At 37.1% G+C, this 19,870-nt stretch overlaps 1 protein-coding gene across 1 annotated transcript in view; it reads left to right on the top strand.

The window, feature by feature from the left end:
• ALK (ALK receptor tyrosine kinase) overlaps positions 1–19,870 on the top strand; it is a 680,353-nt gene that overhangs the window by 455,806 nt on the left and 204,677 nt on the right. Inside the window, exon 5 of the mRNA XM_081944717.1 lies at positions 812–939. Within this exon, the coding sequence (XP_081800843.1) occupies positions 812–939 (128 nt within the window). The remainder of the gene's footprint in view (positions 1–811; positions 940–19,870) is intronic.

Raw genomic sequence — 19,870 nt, 5'->3', positions numbered from 1 at the left:
GACAAAAAACGTTTGGCAAGTGAGCATTGCAATGTCTGGGGACAATAAATAGAAGAGAAAGAAAATGCAAAGACCTGCAAAAGGAAGTAAAACGAATGTCGCAAAAGAAAGCAAAGATAGTATCAATAATAATAGGAAACTTGGCTGTAATCCCAAAATATTTCGGCACAATTGGCATTGACAAATTCACTGTTGGTCAATTGCAAAAGGCAGCTTTACTTGGGACAGCCTACATCCTGCAAAATTACCGTTAATATAATTAAACAACATCATCTGCCTATCGCAGTCTTTGGGAAGGACTCAATAGACAAAAATGCCAGATCCTGTCTAAACATCTGACTGACTCTGCGACCAAGCTTATTAAATTTATATGCTGCTCAATTCCTAGCGAGTAGTGCAAGAGAAATTCCAAGCATTCTCTCATGTTCTACAGTTCATAGTTCCATTCATGAGGAAGCTACAGACAGACAGACAAAGTTCTGCTGATTTTAAGGTGCAAAACAAAGCCTGCAAGATATTTTGAATTATAGTAGTATGATAGACCTTGTGATAAAAATGTCAGTAGCTGGTAGAATCCATTCTTGGTAATATCTCAAGTCCTCACAAAACTTTATTCTGTTTTCCTCTCTTACAAAAAGCCTCAAAGCAACTAGGGTTCTTTTTTAAGGGAATTCAGTAGAAATGAGACCTTGATGAACTATATGATTGGGCAGCTGTGGAACAGCTACTTCTGCAAATATACTTTTTCCACTATACGTTTCCTTACCATGTTTGTCCTCTCTTCTTTCTTCTTCTTGTGTCGTGAAAACAGATGGGTGCTTCTTCAACAAAGGGTTGGATATCTAGAAAAACCTTTTCGGATCTCCTTGGAGTATACTGCTAATGGAAACAGGAGTGTAGCTGCTGTTGATTCATTTGCAATGAAGAATTGCAGCAAAGGTAAATATGAATCTTTTTTCCCCTCTTTTACATTGAGGTATTTTGGCTTATTTGATATTACTGGAAAAGGAGATATTTCTTTATGGTATAGAATTTTGGCTTTAGAAATTACTGAGATTTTTTTTCCAGTGCCTTTGTCCTAAATATAAAACCCAGTACTTAATGTTATAACTGGAGAGTTTGGAATAGTAATGTAATTCGAGCACTTTGTTTTGTTCTTGTTTTATTTATATGCAGTGTGCTTTATGATTGCATGGTAATATACCTTGATATAAATCATTGTTGAAAAGCAAAATAGAAATAACAGAAATAAACCATGTCCTCCCCCATGCTGATATAGATGCTGTAACTGTGAATAATAAAATGTTACTGTCTTGGTTCTTCAAGTTTCTGAAATACCCCCCATCTATACTCTTTTAATACTAAACTTTTTAGTTCTGTCATGAAGACTTTAAAGTTCCCAACCTCGGCATATAAATATTTTTGACACAGGATTCTTTTGTTATATGCAAGACTGCATTGGGTTTTGTAAAGGAACCATGTTTTATGTCTGTATTTTCTTTGAGGATTTGAAGAATTCCTGTAGTGATAGGCTTTAAATCCAAGATTCCCTGAGTCCATGTTGACAGAGTATAGTTAAGACAATTTCCCCCTTTTGTATTCTCAAGAGATGTTTTAACATCTACTGTACACTCCCCAACCCAACATAGTGATATTTGTTACTATTTATGTTTGAATCATCTGGAGGGTACAAGATGGCAAAAAGCTCAGATTCAAAATTACAAAACATATTAGCAGAGAATTTAATCTAATAACTAACTATATACTAAAGTTTTGTCTATATGTACAACAGTTCAGGGTTTACAGGAGTCTGTAAACCTCAAGTTCTATCACTTGGTGATGATAATTGTGAGAGGGAAGAGGTCTTATCTGACCCTGTTATTTCCTTGACTCCTCTTCTTTTATAGCATATCCAGAAATCAAGCCTTTCCCTCTCCAAGTCCTCTAAATCCTTTTGATTTGATCAAGGTGATTTGGTCTGATTTAGATTAGGCAACTCTAGAAAGCTAGAGATAGAGGCATATACTTCTGGAATAGAGGGATAAAATCCTCTCTTTATGCCACACAAGATAAAAATTGAGGACAGAGGAAGTGAAAATAAAAAGCAAATAAGAACTCGTCTGTTTCAAGAGCTTCCACTGGCATTGCTCAATATCTTCCCCAGGCTGATACCTATTAGATATGCCCTCTTTCATTCTTCTTTCTGTTTTCCAGATCTCTAATATTTTGTATTGTATTGTTCTAGCAGTGAGCACAGCTTTAACCCAGCTAGAAGTTATATTTTTCCTCTCCTCATGACTGCCTTCAAAATAGCATTGCTTACTCAAGGTTATTACTGAGGTATATTGTAATTGGCTGCAACAGCATGCTTCTAGTTGCAATGGCACTTTATCATCAGGATGCCATCTTGAGTTAAAACCCTGAGCTCTTCTCTCTCTTTTGAAGGTTCCTCAATCTTACATTATTTCAACTATTTACCACAGAATTCTTTTCTCCTTCTATAATGTCATTTCTCCACTCGTGACTTAGAGTCACACAACCATTCTGGTGCCAAAATAAACACGATGAGGTCAGGCTTCATAACAATTTAATTATGGTGCCTCAATTTTGGAAAGCTTTTATGAAAATATCTAGAGCACTGTGTCTCAACCTTGGTAACTTTAAGATAAGTGGACTTCAACTCCCAGAATTCCTCAGCCAGCATGAGAATGAAAATTGAAGTCTAAATGTCTTGAAGTTGCTAAGATTGAAAAAAAAGCTGGTCTAGGTATGTGCATTATTGAATTTAGTTGTTCATATTTTTGCTCACCAAGGAGAGGGGAGAGGAGAGGAGAGGGAAGAGGAGGGGACGGAGGGGGGACAGGAGAGAAGAGGAAAGGAAAACCTACAGTATGCTATGACATGGTTTTTAAGCCTGTTCATTGGAAACAAGGCTTCATCCAGAGAGCTATCTCCAATGCTCTCATAGATAAACTAAATAAAGACTAAAGCAATAGAGCTATTAAAGGATAATTAGTTTTAATTAATCCCCTTCAAAGTTCTTTCACAAAAAATCCCTGCTACAAAGAGTAAAATGAAGCTGCATGCATAGACACCATTTTTTGGGGGGCTAATGTCAGAAGATGCCTGTGAAGTTTCACCCAATCCCTTGTTGTGGCCAATTGCATCATCTCTGAGCATCAACAATGCAAATAGTGTCAATTTCCTGTATCAAAGCACCACATTGAGGCAAAGCATGGTTTTCCCATATAGTCCTATAAACGAATCTGTGCAGTAAAAATGATATCAAATCTACACATTAATGTAGGAACAGTGAGTTACCTAAAAGCTATTGCAGCACACCCAGCTAAGATAGAAATGTAAATGTAAAATCCCTGAGCAAATGAATAACACGTAAATAAAGGTCTCCCAAAAGATTCCATTCAATATAATCTTAATTTGGGAGCATACACTGTTACATTCTACTGACAACCCTGTCTTGAAAAGAGTAAAGATGGAAATGTGATTATTTCTGAGCTGAGCTAGTAGCTCGCAGGATTTTACTGTGATCTAATGACTTTTTGTCAGGTTGATCAGAAGTCCATAAAATCCCTTTTAAAACTATTCTGAACTTTTGCTTATGAATTATCATTACAGACATAAATCTAATCTTCTCTTCTGTTGAACCAAATCTTTCCTAGCTAGGGAATTTCAGTGTAACTTACATTCTGCAGTGTTGGCACAGTGTCTTGCTGGGACAAAAATACACTGTCCTGAATGGCAAACAAAACATATTGCCTTCATTAATGGGGAAAGGGGGCAGGTTCTGCATCAGAATATTTCAAAAATATGGAGTGGGGTTCAGATAAAAGCCAATATTGTGTGATCCAGGGGGACCATTGATTTGCTATGGTCCTCCCGTGTTGATATACATAGCAAATAAGAAACAGACTCTGTTTGATATTTAGAGATTAAAGTGAGACGTTTGTTGAGTTATATGTGTATTTCATGCCCGGAATAATTGCATTTCTGAGTTCTTATGTTCCGGTGGGTCTTTCAGCTGCTGAGAAAAGTGGGTATGAAATTGAATGTTTTGCTTTTCTCCAATATAAAGTTTCTGCTGAATCCTCCTTCCAACAATACTAGAACTCTGACCTGGCACATTTTAATTAAATAACTATGGAGTGTAATGACTTCACAGTAGGTGGCAGTATGAAGCCAACCTTGGCTAAACTTGCAAAGGCTAAACAGGATTGGAGATGGTGGGTATTCGAATAGGAGGCAACCAAGAAATTCCATTATCTGTAGGCTAGAGGGAGAAATCAATAAAATACCCCAGAAGAAGAAAATGACAAATGTGAAGAAGGCAGTGTCAAAGAATTGCATTGCTGCCAAAGGAAATATGTCTTTAAAATTACCAGGACTAAATATGTTCTTGTTATCACCAAAACTAAAGGACATCTGTCTTTTCAGTATAAATTTTCAGGCATGCAAGAGCATTTGACAAACAGAATGAAAAAGGACAAGATGGATCCAAATTCCAAGAACTCGTAGCTGCCTTTTGTTTTAATTCAGTAATTGCTCTCTCTTTTTCTGTATAAAAATATGTTTTCATCCTTTTCCACATGAAAGCAATGTTCTGGTAGAAGGAGTTGCATCACCAAATAGCAAATTTCTCACTAATAAGCGACCCCAGAACAAAGAATTTAACAACCATTTTTCTACCACTTAAATCCATAACTGGTTTTATTCATATACAGCCAATAATTTTAATTTGTTCATTCACAACTACAGTAATTGGTACAGCAATATTTAGTAATTGATGGCAATTTCTAATAATAAAAGCTGAGTTCATTTCCTGAGAAATGTATTGACTTATTAATGGCACGTAATGGTTTTCAAAGAAATACTTTCTTTCATTTTGAGTAATTTTCTGAAACACTGTATTCTCCCTCAAACACTCCAATTCCAATTAAAATAAAGTGCTTAGTACTAACCAGCTAAATGATAAGTAACTGATTTTCTTCAACCCCAGATAATTGAACATAGCAAGGGGAGGGTGGGGCATCTTTTCTTTGAATAGATTTTTAGATGAGTTTCTTTTTTACCCTACCTTTATTATTTTTATAAATAACCCAAAGCAGTGAGCAAACCGAATGTTCCTTCCTCCTATTTTCCCAACAACAACAATCCTGCGAGGGGGGTTGGACTGACAAACAGCAACTAGTCCAAAGTCACCCAGCCAGCTTTCATGCCTAAACTGAGACTAGGAGTAGGAGAAAAGGCATATCTGTAAAATGTATGTGGCACTTATATGGAATATCTTCGAAGGAAATCATATTTTCCCCCTTTTCTGAAGGTTCCTGTCACTGCCACTGAGGCATGAAAATACCTTCCTAGCTATACTTAGGGGCATGGTGGCTCAGTGGAGGGACACGCCGGCTCAGTGGCTAAGACGTTGAGCTTGTCGATCAGAAAGGTCGGCAGTTCGGCAGTTTGATTGCCTAATGCCGCATAACGGAGTGAGCTCCCGTTACTTGTCCCAGCTTCCGCCAACCTAGAAGTTCGAAAGTATGTAAAAATGCAAATAGAAAAATAGGAACCACTTTCGGTGGGAAGGTAACAGCATTCTGTGCATCTTCGGCATTTAGTCATGCTGGCCACATGACCACAGAGACGTCTTCGGACAGCGCTGGCTCTTCGGCTTTGAAATGGAAATGAGCACTATCCCTAGAGTTGGGAATGACTAACAAATATGTGCAAGGGGAAGCTTTGCATAACTATACTTAAGGGTCATATGGAATATATTCCTTATAGTATAGTTAGCAATATTACCTGAATGTCATTTACAACTCACCGGAAAGGCAGATACATTTAGCCATTCCAGTTTAAGAGAAGTCGCTTTTCTCATTTTGTGCCACAAATCTTGTTATGAAAGCAATCTATAGTGCTTGATCAGCTGTTGGTGATGAACTATTTAAAGAGTGGACCCTTAACTCTGCCTTAACTCTTGCTGGCCATTCAAAGCAGAATGGACTGGCTGCTCCCATCTGGTCAATTTTAGCAATGGCAATAGCTCTTAGACTTATATACCGCTTCATGGTGCTTTACAGCCCTCTATAAGAAGTCTACAGAGTCAGGATATTTCCCCCAACAATTTGGGTCCTCATTTTACTGACCTCAGAAGAATGAAAGGCTGAGTCAACCTTGAGTTGGTCAGTATTTTTTAAATTTTATTTTAATAATGTATGTTATTTATATATTTTCTCTTTGTATACAATAAGTGCTTGGTGGACAGTGTACTGTCTGGGTCAGTTTGTTTACATAGCAATATTAAACTCCTAATTTATACTTCTATTATCCAACCATAGATAAAATAAGTTCCAAATTTGAAAATATTCTTTGTCTTCCCTTCCTTTTCTTTTCTTTATTGTTAGTCTGTCCATTTCTGTAGAGTCTAATATTTTTTAAATTATTTTTCCAGTATTGCTTAAATACAATTCTTGCTGCTATCAAAACAGGTAATATCACATATACTTTACCTTTTTATCATATTTTTCTGATATTATGCCTAACAAAAATAATTCCGGTTTATAATCTACATACTGTTTTAACATTTTTTTCCAACCATTTATGTATTTTTGTCCAAAGAGTTGATCAGGATTGAACTGCTGGCAGACAGCAGAAGTAGCCTGCAATGCTGCATTCTAACCACTCCGCCACCATGGCTCCTTTTACCCATTTAGCTTGCGCTGATTTATTCCAACAGGAATAAATAATCCTGGATTCAAAATAGATAAATAAATGTTACCTTTAAATATGGAAAATAATCCTTGTTAAAAGTAATCCTTATAGAGGTCACAGGGAGAGAAGGAATTTATATCTCTTTACTTCAGACAAAAACAAATATTAAGGAACTGGAAAGGAAAGAGAAAGAATGTGGGTATGTTTGATCTACCTTTTTTCACATCACAGATTTAAACGTAATCTCCTTTTCAGGCTTAAAAGCCTGGCTACAGTTTGAAAAAGACCTGGTGCAACTGAATTTCACCTTATATATATTAACTCGCACAGGAAAAGGAAACGGGGGGGGGGGGGAGAGAGAAAAATAAACTCTCCTAAACAGATATTTTAGATAAGGCAGGAGGAATTTCCTGGGATTTCAAGCCTGGGTGGCGCTGGTAGGAAAAGGCAGAAATGTGGCAGGGGGGAAAACTGACTACCAACCATAAATACAATACCCAGTCCAAGAGTATCTTCAACATGTTTTGTTTGAGTGTCTTCAAAGGGAGCCTGAGTACACTAGTACAAAACACATAAAAGCAGTGATTAAGTGCTCTTTTCTGGTCAGCTGTCAAAACACACCTCCCTTTTCAGTTCTATCCCATCTTAAGAGGAATTGGTTGGAATTATTTGTGCTAGCCAGCAATGTTCAGTAGGAGGGCAGATGAATCCTCGAGAACCTACCGAGCACTTTTCTTTAACTTGTCCCATCCTTGGCCTTGTTACTGAGGCAGAGTAGGACAGAGGGCAATTCAAAGCCTTTTCTGCTTCCACACGGAAGCATTTTTAGGACAGTTGTGAGGAACAGATTGAGAGGAAAGGAAACTCTTAGCTTCATAAGTTTTATAAATGTTGCTGGAAGGCTGTATTGTGGAAATGCTACTCTATAGAGTTAGCACTGAAGTCCTTTGACAGCAATGCTCTTAAATGTAATTCTGCTTTTTTAAGTAGCTGCAAGCAACCAAAGCCGTTTCTAGCTTTTAGTGAAGAGATAGCACCGAGAAGCCTATTACCTAGCAGTCATCGATTCACACTCCACACAGTGCAGCATGATTTCCCCATAGTATGTCATGGCATGGGGAGCACCTTAGCTAAAACGATTATAGCTCAGGCAAGTACTTAAAGGCAAGTAACACAGCAGCCAGGCTGGGAACTTTAGCCAATTTTTATAACCTGCCATCCCCCAGAAGGAATATCCCATATGAAGGACACCGGTTTAGAAAAATGGGAAGTATCTGTAGCATTTCAAGTAAAAATGCTTTATGCAGATTTCGCTAAGACAACCAAAAGTAGAGCATTGTGTCAGGAAAAGTCACATGAAACATATCACATGAGTCTTTCTTACAGGTGATAACCATAAGAAACAGAATTTTTAATTCATAAAATTCCATGCCTAACTGAAATTTTATTATCAATGGAAAATAATACAACCACAGTAGAGCCCAAATTTTCTGTTGCTAAGCAAGCAAGACAATTGTTAGGTGAATTTTGATCCATTTTAAGAAGTTTCTTACTACAGTTAAGTAAAGCTTTGCAGTTTATTTATTTTATTTATTTATTTCATCAAGCACGTACTGTATTAGATAACATATAAGTATAAACATGATTTTGAATACATGAAATAGATATGAATAAAAAGGAACATTAGGACAGGGACGGTAGGGACATTGCTGCGCTTATGCACACCCCTTAAAGACCTCTTAGGAATGGGGTGAGGTCGACAGTAGACAGTCTAAAGTTAAAGTTTTTGGGGTTTGGGGAAGAAACCACAGTCAGGTAGAACATTCCAGGCATTGACAACTGCTGCTGAAGTCATATTTTCTGTAATCGCGTTTGGAGCGGTTTATCTTAAGTTTGTATATATTGTGTGCTCGTGTATTGTTGTGGTTGAAGCTGAAGTAATCATTGACAGGTAGGACATTGTAGCAGATAATTTTATGTACTACGCTTAGGTCAGACTGAAGACGACGTAGTTCTAAATTGTCTAAGGCCAAAATTTTAAGTCTGGTATAAGGTATTCTGTTGCGAGCAGAAGAGCAGAGGACTCTTCTTGTGAAATATCTATGGACTGGCCCAATTGTACTAATGTCCGATATGCAGTGCGGGTTCCAGACAGATGAGCTGTATTCAAGAATTGGTCTAGCAAAAGTTTTGTTTGCTCTGGTTAGCAATACAATATTACCAGAGAGGAAGCTATGCAAGATTATGTTAACCACTCTTAATGCCCGTTTGGCAATGTTATTACAGTGGGATCTGGCACTTAGATCATTATATATGAGTACTCCAAGGTCCTTGACAGAGTGAGGGTCGTCTACAAGGTTGTATCCACCTAGCTTGTATTTTGTATTCTGATTTTTTTTGCCAGTGTGTAAGACAGAGCATTTGTTGGTTGAGATTTGAAGTTGCCAATTGTTTGACCATTTTGATATATAGTCAAGGTATTTTTGATGGATAGCAGCATTGTCGGTGGCGTTAAATAGTAAGCTAGTAACACAATTGTTAAATGAATCTGGCTTCCTTATTGACTTTGCTTGTCAGAAGGTCACAAAAGGAGATCACATGACCTCAGCACACTGCAACCATCATAAATATGAACCAGTTACCAAGCACCTGACTTTTGATCATGTGACCATAGGGATGCTGTAACACTCATAAGTGTAAAAAATGATCATAAACCACTTTTTCAGTGCCATTGTAACTTTAAACAGTCACTAAATAAACTGTTGTAAGTTGACTATCTGTATGTAAACCCTTACATTGCAGCCTTAAGCTCAGGACCAGTTAACTCTCAGTCAAAAAATTATCTACTTTTTTAGATCTAGACATGTACCATTATTAAGATATAAATGTGGCCCCTAAAGGTACATTTTGTTGGAGGAGAGGCTTGTTCATTCCTGATGGCAAAAAATAATAATCTAAGGATCTGTGTTTTTTTTAAGGGAGGTGATAATTAGTCATGCTTATATTGCACAGATTAAAATTCAGTGCTGTTGAAACTCAAAACATCAATGACCTACTGTTGTGGCCCAGCAGGATCCAGTTGAGCTGCTGATGGACTCGGATAGCGAGGGATCATTTGAGTCTGCCCTGGAAGATGTTGAGGACCCTATGCAGGGTTCAGATTCAGAGCAGGGACCAGAGGGGCTGGTTGGCCACCAGGAGGCACCTGAGGCATGGAGCAGTGGGGAGGATCAAAGGCAGTTTGTCCCTGATGCTAGAGTGAGAAGGGCTGAGAAACGTAAGCAGCAATTATGTAGGCAGGCTCATAGAAGATAATTCAGCTCAGGTGGTTGCGGATTGGCCCCTCCCAAGAGAGCTTATAGGTGAGGCATTGGGAGGGGACATTTGCAGGAAATAACCATTCGAAACTAGTCGTGAAGAAAGTCTATGTCTTAGAGCTGTGTTTGAATATCTGGTTTGTTTTTCTTTTATGTGAGTTATCTGGGCCCTCAGCCAAAGGGTTTGTTATCTTGCAATTAAACAGTGGCAAACAGCCAGCCTGTGTTCTGGCTTGTTCACAGGCGTGGAGAGTGGGGGTCAGAACACCTACAGTATGTAGTAGATACTAAAATATATTTTTTCTATTCCTACATTGCCTCAGTTGGAAACTGAAAGTGGTCAGAGCTATTTTTTTAATGATTGCATATGGTTTTCAATTTGTCCTTGCCCTTAAATGTAAGCTTATCCTAATTGAAAGGCTTTGGATTCAGTAAAGAAAAGATAAAGTCCCTTATCTTCTTTTTCATCTTCAAATTTATTTTTATTAGCATTAATTGCAGCCATTTAGCTTCAATGGCATTTTAACTGGTGGATCTACTGAATTGATAGAGAAGGATTCTTCACTGAGAAAAAGGCTATTTCAAATCCCAAATGTAAGGTGACCAACCGTCCTCCTTTAGGGAGGACAGTCCTTCTTTTGTAAGTTCTGTCCTCCCTCGAAAAGTGTCCTCCTACATGTCCTCCTTTTCGATATTTGAAGGCTAATCTGTTGCGCGTTATGTGACGTATTTTATTAAACAGTTTTTAATGGTGTTTTTTTTTACTTCATCGCAAGTATATTGAACAGATATTGAATCTTGTGTTGAATTTTTATCTAAAGAAATGCTAGACATTAAAATAGACAACAATTGTCTCTTTGAAGAAATTAGAAGTCTGAATGTATATTTAAATTCTGAAAAATTAATACAATGGGAAAATCAACATCTTGAAATTGATAAAAGATGGGTGGATATTTTCAGCCATTTCAAAAATGAACATATTCCATGTGAACATTTATTTATACTTGTTCAATTTACATTGTGCTGCCCTGGAACGAATGCAGCAGTTGAAAGAGTTTTTTTCAATTGCCAATGTTTTTTCGACAAGTGAGAAATCAAGATTTAATGTTGATACTCTAGCTGCAGCACTTGCCGTAAAATTCAATATGAAGGATATTTCTTGTTCAGATATTTCCAATATATTGTTAGAAGATGATACATTGACAAAAAATATTAATTCAATGGAAAAGTACTCATTTAAATAATAATTAACAGGCATGTAAGCCTAATTACTATATAAAATGTTGCAAATGTTTTTATTATGCATATCATATTTTAGTGTATTATTGTTGCAATGAATAAAATATTTCTTTTATTTACGATATATTTTTTCCAATTTATTTGTCCTCCTTTTCATTGTAAAAAAGTTGGTCACCTTACCAAATGCAGATTCACATTAATGAGAGAATTGTGCAAATCAGAGCCAATTTGGAGGTAGATTGTAGTCTGGTTTCATAATTTAAAGAAAAAGATTCTGGAAATATTAGTTTTAATTTGATGCTAACCTGGGACTGAAATTACAACACAATCCTGAATGTCTGCTCATGTGAAAGGTGAGTCCAACAAATTTTAGTATTCCTATCTGGGAATAGTGAATTCAGTTCTAGGCTGAATCCAATACTTGTTCCTACAGCTGGAGGGGAACTGTGGTTCTTTCAGCATTGAGAGGAGAAATGGTTTTGTGAAATGGTTTCTCTTGCAGCTTTCTATCACTGAATCCACATGCATCTCTTTGCAGCAAAGTCCCATTCATTCAGGACTGCATTGTTAATACCTAACTGAGTCTGTCCCAGTTTCTCTCTGTCACACATTACCCTAAATAAAATCAAGGCAGGGCTATTTTGAGTTTCTCTCTCATGCTTCCCTCTTTCTTGGGACTAAGTAATTCTGAAGTCCCTCCTTTCATTCTTCTCTAAGGTCATCTTTAAGATCCTTTATATTCTGCCATGCTTATGGCAGAATATGTTTATGTTATGTTTATGTCAACAGTTTTCTGTTTGTGTTTCTCTTGCAAATTTAAATGCACTTTATAAATTCAGTTTTGTCCTTCCCTCAAGTCTTGCCCTTAAACCTTGCCTTGCTCTTAATTGGTCAGATGAAATTAATGACATCTGGGAAAGGGGGATTTAGTAGAGGGAGATCTCTTTCTTCCTTCAGTCCTTACCTTTAGTAACATCATTTGATTCTTTCTGATAGGGGGAGATTGACTTTAATTCCTAGTCTAGATCAAATTCCCTAATCTTAGTGTATATACTATTTTATTAATGTAGAGGTACCCTCATGTTCCTATTTGATCCAAGTTGCTGTTTTGTAACATGATTTGTATATGTAAGAGATGGACCTCTCACATATGTGCTAGTCGTTCCCGACTCTAGGGGCCGGTGTTCATCTCCGTTTCAAAGCCGAAGAGCAAGCGCTGTCCGAAGACATCTCGTGCTCATGTGGCCAGCATGACTAAACACCAAAGGCACAGGAAACACTGTTACCTTCCCAACAAAGGTGGTTCCTATTTTTCTACTTGCATTTTAGGTGCTTTTGAACTTCTAGGTTGGCAGAAGCTGGGACAAGTAACGGGAACTCACTCTGTTATGCAGTGCTAGGGATTCGAACCGCTGAACTGCTGACCTTCTGATTGACAAGCTCAGCATCTTAACTACTGAGCCACCACGTTCCATCTTGGCCTTTAGTTCACTTATTTGAAATGGCTAAACATTTTCTTCTACATAGCTATACTAATCTGTTTTTCATGTCCTCTAATGTCTAATGCCATATGGCAGCAATGATACAATATGGCTGTCTTTGTCTTTGACTTCTATTCTGTGTAGCTGTCCTACATTTTCTATCATTCTTGTATTTCTTGCTTGCCCAGTGTATAATATACACCACAGGTACAGTTTTTTTTAAAAGTGTTATTGCACACTCTGAAACATTGTTTTGGAGTTAGTTATACATTGGATTAAGATGTGAAGAAGCCTGTCAAGATTCTGAATAATGAACCCAATCAATTCAGCACTCCGAGACTTCCAGCTTTCTCAAAGCTATTTTATTCATTTTGGTACAAATGAAAATAAAACCAGCTCTAAATATTTCCCACGGTTTCAGTATAATGAAATAAAAGATAATTCCCTCCTTTATGGTCAGAGGTCACATTGTCCAATTTGGTGTTCTGGCATCTCCTTGGCAACTCCCCTCAGTCTCTGCCCAGGACCTGTTGGGATGACTTTGGTTCCCACAAGATGGTTGGTTGTCATCTGACCTGACTTTCCTCCCTCCCACACTGTGTGGCAAGCTGAGAAACAGAAAGATGGCTGGACCAATCCTTAACCATTTTGAAGTTGACAGAGCCATCTTCCATAAGCAAGTTGTTAATTGCTTGTGATATTTGTTCTTGCATTGTCTACAATTTGCTGAAACTTTTCAGACATCATAGCCAGCATGGCCCATATCTGCCTTCAATTTCCAGTGCTGGTTTGTATCCATTGTTCAGCTTTCTTCTTCTCAGCTTTACTGCTGATTGGTTTAGCATCTTTCAGGCATCATTACTACAAAGGTTTTTTTTCTCACATTTGGCCAAATAGAAGGAGCAAGCAGACAAAAGTCAGTGGATTAAGAACATGCTAGACTTTATTTGATTTCCAACTAAACTCAACAAAATCAAAGCAAAACTGATTAAAAGATAGTGTTCTTAGTCTCAGTAGAGAACAAAAGCAGCTCATTAGATAATCAAACCTCCCAATATTCTGCTTTTGACTTAATTTGTCCCTGACTCCAGGGACCTTAATGTAGAATTGTACTTTGGGAGATACTTTTAAAATATTTTTTAAGGCTCTAAGAGAAATTTATCCTTATCTTGCTCTTCAGGATGGTCTATCCTCACTGTCCACATTTTATTAAGTGTGCACATTTATTTTTGGCAAATAGTACTGTCAGAATTTGGAAAATATGGTAAAGATTGAAAAGTATTTATGTTAACAGATTTAAAAAAACTAGTTTTTTTAGTTATAACGCAGAACATTAGAAATTTTATATTCTTTCTTTATTCCTATTCTTTTTCTGTATTTCTATACACTTTAACAATAACCACAACAAACACAGAGTGTATACAGTGGGAAACAACACAAATATTGAAGAAAAATGTCTACAAATTATCATTTTCATCTAGAAAAATATGGGTATATACTTAAGTTGCATATTTTATAGCAACTTGTTTTGATTACTGTTTAGTAGAATCACTCCTAGATAATACATGAGAAATGTGCAGTGTGGACTGGAAATGATAAAGATAGCTAAACAGAGTAAGGGCGGATATAAAATCAAATCAACATGCTTGGGAATTTGAGAATGAACTAAAAATAAAACAAATACAGGATGAAAGCGAAGTTAACCAAAATAAAAATGAGTTATGAGAATCAAATAACTGTGGAGCGCTTAAATATGAAAAGTATTTGATAAGTTAGTAGGTTTCCAGACAGGCAATTATTTATTTAAGAAGAAATTTAAACTGATCCAAAGTAACAAAATAGTCACATCTGAAAAGCAATTTGCAAGCAACAGTTGCATAGTCAATGGTTACCTGACTGGGACCATACAAATGAATAGTTTATATTTCAGTTAATTAAATGAAAAGAATAAATACAAAAGCAATCAGTTCACGAAAATGATTAGTTAAAAGGCCAAATAGAAAGGAGGAGTAATAAGATTATCAGATGGCCAATTACATTTGGAAAAATTATAAGATATCAGAGCAAAGTAAGCAATATAGTAAAGAAATGAAAATTTGAGTGGGATCCTATAATGGTGGGAGCAAATTAGATTGTAATGAGTAATGTGGGAATAAACCTTCTCAGATGCAGAACAAAGAGAAAATAACTAAACTACACCTCCCACAACTTTTGCCTCAGAAAACAGGGAGTGTTTTCTAAACCTGTTATGTTAGCAGAGAAATTGGAGAAAAGGGGATCATAAAAGAGTAAGCAGTCACACAATGGGGAATACATTGAGCTGTTTGTATGGTGCACTCACAGCTGCAGGCTCCAGGACACTGTTGTTGTTGTTGTTTTGTTGTTGTTTTTTAAACAAGTTTTATTGGTTTTTAAAAAAATTTTACAAGGAAAAAGGTAATGGAAAGGTACAAATTTTGGCGGTTGCATTGTGCGGTAGGTGGCCCCTCCCTCCATACTCAAAGTATACATTTACACAAAATTCATTACAAAATAGAAACATATAGTCAGCATATAAATTCAATTAATAATTTCGGTCAACTTATGTCAAGCAGATTTTCTTATTCATTTTTGTGATCTGAGTTTTCTCGGTATCGCCCCATCTCCCCCCTCTGGCAGAGCTCTGGCCCCTCCCGTGTCCTGTGTATCTGGTGTAGGATCATCTGGTTTTTCTAAGAGAGCTTTGTTTTTTTCCATAAAGGCCTGCGCCTCTATGGGTGTATTAATTTTAACTCTTGTGTCCTCCCAGAATACTAGCATACCTTCAGGCATCAGCCATCTGAACCACACACCCTTCTGGTATAATTTCTTCGCTAGCTGTGAATAGCTTTTTCTTTTTTCCCTCACTTTCTTGGGGATCTGTTTCAGAATGGTTATTTGCCTGTCCTGGTATTTCAAAACTTGCCCCCTTTGTGCACTCAGAATTTCATCCCTTGTACTTTTTCTAAGAAATTTAATGTGTACCTCCCTGGGTACGTTATGTGTTCTAACGTAGGCTGAGTTCACTCTATAAACCAAATCTATTTCCCACCCCATCTGTTGTTTCTCTCTCTGGATGTATTCAGCCAAAATACTTGTCATAATGTCCCTTATGTTTTCGTCATCTGCCTCCACCACATTTTGAAATCTAAGGTAAAAGGACATTCTCTCAAATTCTATTTTCATCTGTTGGGTATCAAGTTCTTTGTTCCCCTTCTGCACCCCTTCCATCCCCTCCCTCATCTCAGCTATCCCACCCTCCAAAAGATCCAGTCTCTGTGAGTTTTTATTGATTTGGGCCTGGTTCTCTTTAATTTCTTCTTTCATCTCCTTTAGTTGTTTTTTTATTTCCTCTTGTCCCTGTAAAAGTTGCTGGAACATTTGTTGAAACTCAGTCTCTGTAGTTTTAGGTTGCATCAAAGCTGTTATCGTTGATTATGTACTAGGACTGGACATTGCAGATGTTGGGGCAGAGGCAGCAAAGCCAGGCTTTCCAGGAGGTGGTTTTTTAGGAGACATTTTTTGTAGGATAAAGAGTTCAGTCTGTACAGAGAGTGATCAGTCAGAGAGGTAGAACAGCCAGGAGAGTGCAGAAGACAGAAGGTCCAGGCAGGAGAGGATTTTTCTAATCACCCTGGCAATAGAGTAGAATTTTTCACTCCAGGGAGCCCAAGTAATAACAGTCAACAAGGGATTTGTCTGAGTAGCATGGAGACAAAGACCGGAAGCCTGAAGTTTTAAAGGTGGAGTCAAGTTTCACAGTTCATGAAGGCAATGGAAGTGTGCCATCTTGCCCTGCCAGCTTCGGGTTTAGAGGCATAACAAAGTTTTCAAAGTTTCCAAACTTTCCAGATCATCATTCCATTGTAAATTTAAATTCAAAATTCGCCATTAATAAGAGCGTGACATCCTTGGTTGGCTCTCCCCCCTCCTCCTTCCCTTGGGGCTGAGAGCAAAATTGTTTCAAGCCGCCTGCCCGAGGGGGGGGGAAATCCCCCTCCCTCCAGCCGCGCTTCTCCAGCCTAGCCGAAAGTAAAGTTTAAACTGCTGGCAATTTTTCCAAGTTAGTGAAGGGGATGAGAGGGAGTTGTCTCCTCACCACACCGCAGCCGCGTCCTTCTGCTTGTTTTTTTCTTCCGTCAGCCTCGCAGCGAAGACGCCGGAGCGTCCCCCATCATGCTCCCCAGTGCCTAGAGCGAAGCGGGGCCCCCCCGGCTGCCACCGATCCAGGGGATCCCCCGCCGTGCCACTCCTCCGGCAGGAGCCTCTACGGGGCATCCTGTGCTCCCCCAAGAAGTGGGGAGCCCACCGGGAAAGCACGGGGCGAGCAAAGCTTGCCCATCGCCATCAGCCGCCGGAACCAGAAGTCTCCAGCACATTGTTTTTGATGTGTATTTCCCATTGTGTGCCTGCTTACTGTCTTGTCATCTTTTCATCTCCAGTTTCTATCTGCAAGGGAAGAAAAAAAAGAAAAACGTGTTAGGCACAAAATAAGTGTATTGATTGTAATGGTCATCATTTGGCTAAGAGGTGCTGCGAAGATTGCAAATGATTGTAAATTGATCATAAATTTATATTTATGTACCATTGCAACTTCAATTGGTTACTGAAAAGCTGGTCCGGTAAGCGAGGATTTCTGTAACAGCTTCAGAAATGCTAATGAAATAAACTAATTTATTTTACAAGCATCAAGAAAGTTAGGATAGAAATATCAGTAATATTAATCCTGCATTCTGGTCTAGTTCCCCAAAATGGAGTTTAAATGCTTAACTTCTGTAACCCCTTTCTCCTTCCATCTTTCCCTATGATATTTATGGTAACTTTCAGTGATTCTGTCAATCTTACTATGTAGATAAATGAATATAGATACAATATGCAAGTTCATTACTCATTCATATTACCAATATACAACTATTATTGATTTATATGGAATCATTGAAAACCCGAAGGCTTCAAATAATAAATGTGCATTAAATTCATGTACTTTCATTAGTGAAACTTGAAGCAGAGAATTGAACTCTGAAAAAAAATTAATGCCATATTTTAATTACAAACAACATAACTTTATCTATATTATCTATGGTATATATAATCTTTAATGGCACATTGGAATTTAGTAGCTTATATTAAAACAAGCACATTGCCAAGTACTTTCACAAAAATGGGATTATTATTTTTTTGTTCAACTAGAAATAGTATAGTGTGATGATGGCTCTTGCTGTTGTTGTTATGGAGTTGGTATCATATTTCTACTTTGCTACTTATTCTATTTCATTACCTCCCAACCCCTACTTTAATTAATATGCTATTGGTAACATAAGTGCTACCTCCTACATATTGTCAGTCTCTGATACTTACATATTTTTTAATCCATGCTACTCTTTTACATAGTGTGACATATGGAGAAAATATGGTATACATATGCTTTATTGTAAGTCCAATGTGTTTTGAGGGAAAACCTTTCTTGAAATACGATTAGGCATGATTGCAATAAAATACATCCATTTTGCATTTACTTAGTTTGTTGTATGTCCTTCTATTTTCACACATACCAAAGTATGGTTATAGAAGATCTTAACCAAGGCAGTTACAATTGCTATTTCTAATAATAATGAATACAGAAAATATATTTTGATCATGTTTAAGCTCAGATATCATTTGGGTGATCGTTTCCTGCTAGCAATCCAGTTAGCAGAATACAACTGAAAAGGAAGAATTCACTACTAAAATATCCAGAGGCAGATAAAGGACCACTCAGTTTGTTATCTCAGCACATACAGATGCTGATATGAACATGGATAATGATATGATTTTACCCTCCCACTGATTTCTGACATTCCAGAGCCATACAGATGTCTAATATGATTTCTGTGGATTATAGAGAATTTGAGAGTATTTTCCATTGAGACAGAATTGCTCTATTTCCCTTTGGCTGCAAATTGTCAGTCTTAAATGGCTAAGGCAGACAACCTCTACTTTTTTCAGCAATGAAAAGGCTTAGAGAAAAAAAAACTGTCCTAGTTGTAATTGCTACTGGACTAAGACAAATAACTAGATGCTACAAAACTGAGCTAAGTGCTGATCCTAAAAATTGATATCCTATATCTGAAGAAAGGCAATACTTATTACTTTTTTCTCCCTTAACAGTAACAGAATAATACTTCTTGACATATTTCAAGCATATACGTAGCAAAGGAGCATGCAGATAATAGTTGATGACTTGCTAAAAGTTAAAAATCTTTTTGGTGCATTAGAATAATCAAACATTAGATTAGGAGGGAATGAAGTCCCCTTCAGAAACAAAAAAAAATCTATCCAAAATGAACAAAACTTAATAGCCATAGAATGTGGGAATGAACTTTCCAAAGTGGTATTCTTCTTTCCAACCAATTAACAAGGAATAAAACCATCTTTAAGGACTGGAATCTTGTAAAAGCAAGAATGTGTCTTTCAATCTCATGATTAGCAACACCTTCCCCCCTCCAAATTCCCCCCTCCAAGGACAATGGAGGAGGAGGAGGAGGAATAATTGCATATAGCAGCATGACATATCTAGATTCAGAAAACAAATTAAAAAACAAAACAGGAATTGCTGAATAAAGAAAGCAGTTCACCATGGTAAATATATCTGTAAGTAACTGAAAAAGTAAAAGGCAATTTTTAAAAAGTTAGAAGGACCTTGAGCAAAATGACAGAATTTTAAATGTTTATAGAAACTCAATATCATTTATTAGGACATAATTCTAAATTATTGAAAGATGATCCAGGGGCAAAACAAATTAAAAATGGTACAATAATGGATGCAAAATTTGAGAAAATTACTTAGAATGAATCAATGGGAAGAATAATTGTGTGTGGGAGGGGATCAATACAATTTAATCCAAGTTAAAATTTAAGGGGAAATTGCTACAAACTGTTTACAAATATACATAATAACTGGTTTTGTCAACCATTGCCAGGACGGATAAAACATTTGTTGAACAACAAATGTTGGAAATGCCATAACTTTTTACCAAATGTGGTAATTATGCAAAATAATGTATTTGCATAATGATGTATTCAAAAGAAATACATCAAAAGATCTTAAAAATA

The sequence above is a fragment of the Natrix helvetica genome (assembly GCF_964273705.1).
Source record: "Natrix helvetica genome assembly, chromosome: 2".
Classification (NCBI taxonomy): domain Eukaryota; kingdom Metazoa; phylum Chordata; class Lepidosauria; order Squamata; family Natricidae; genus Natrix; species Natrix helvetica.
The sequence above is the reverse complement of the archived record's forward strand: the minus strand, read 5'-3'. Positions and strand labels throughout refer to the sequence as shown.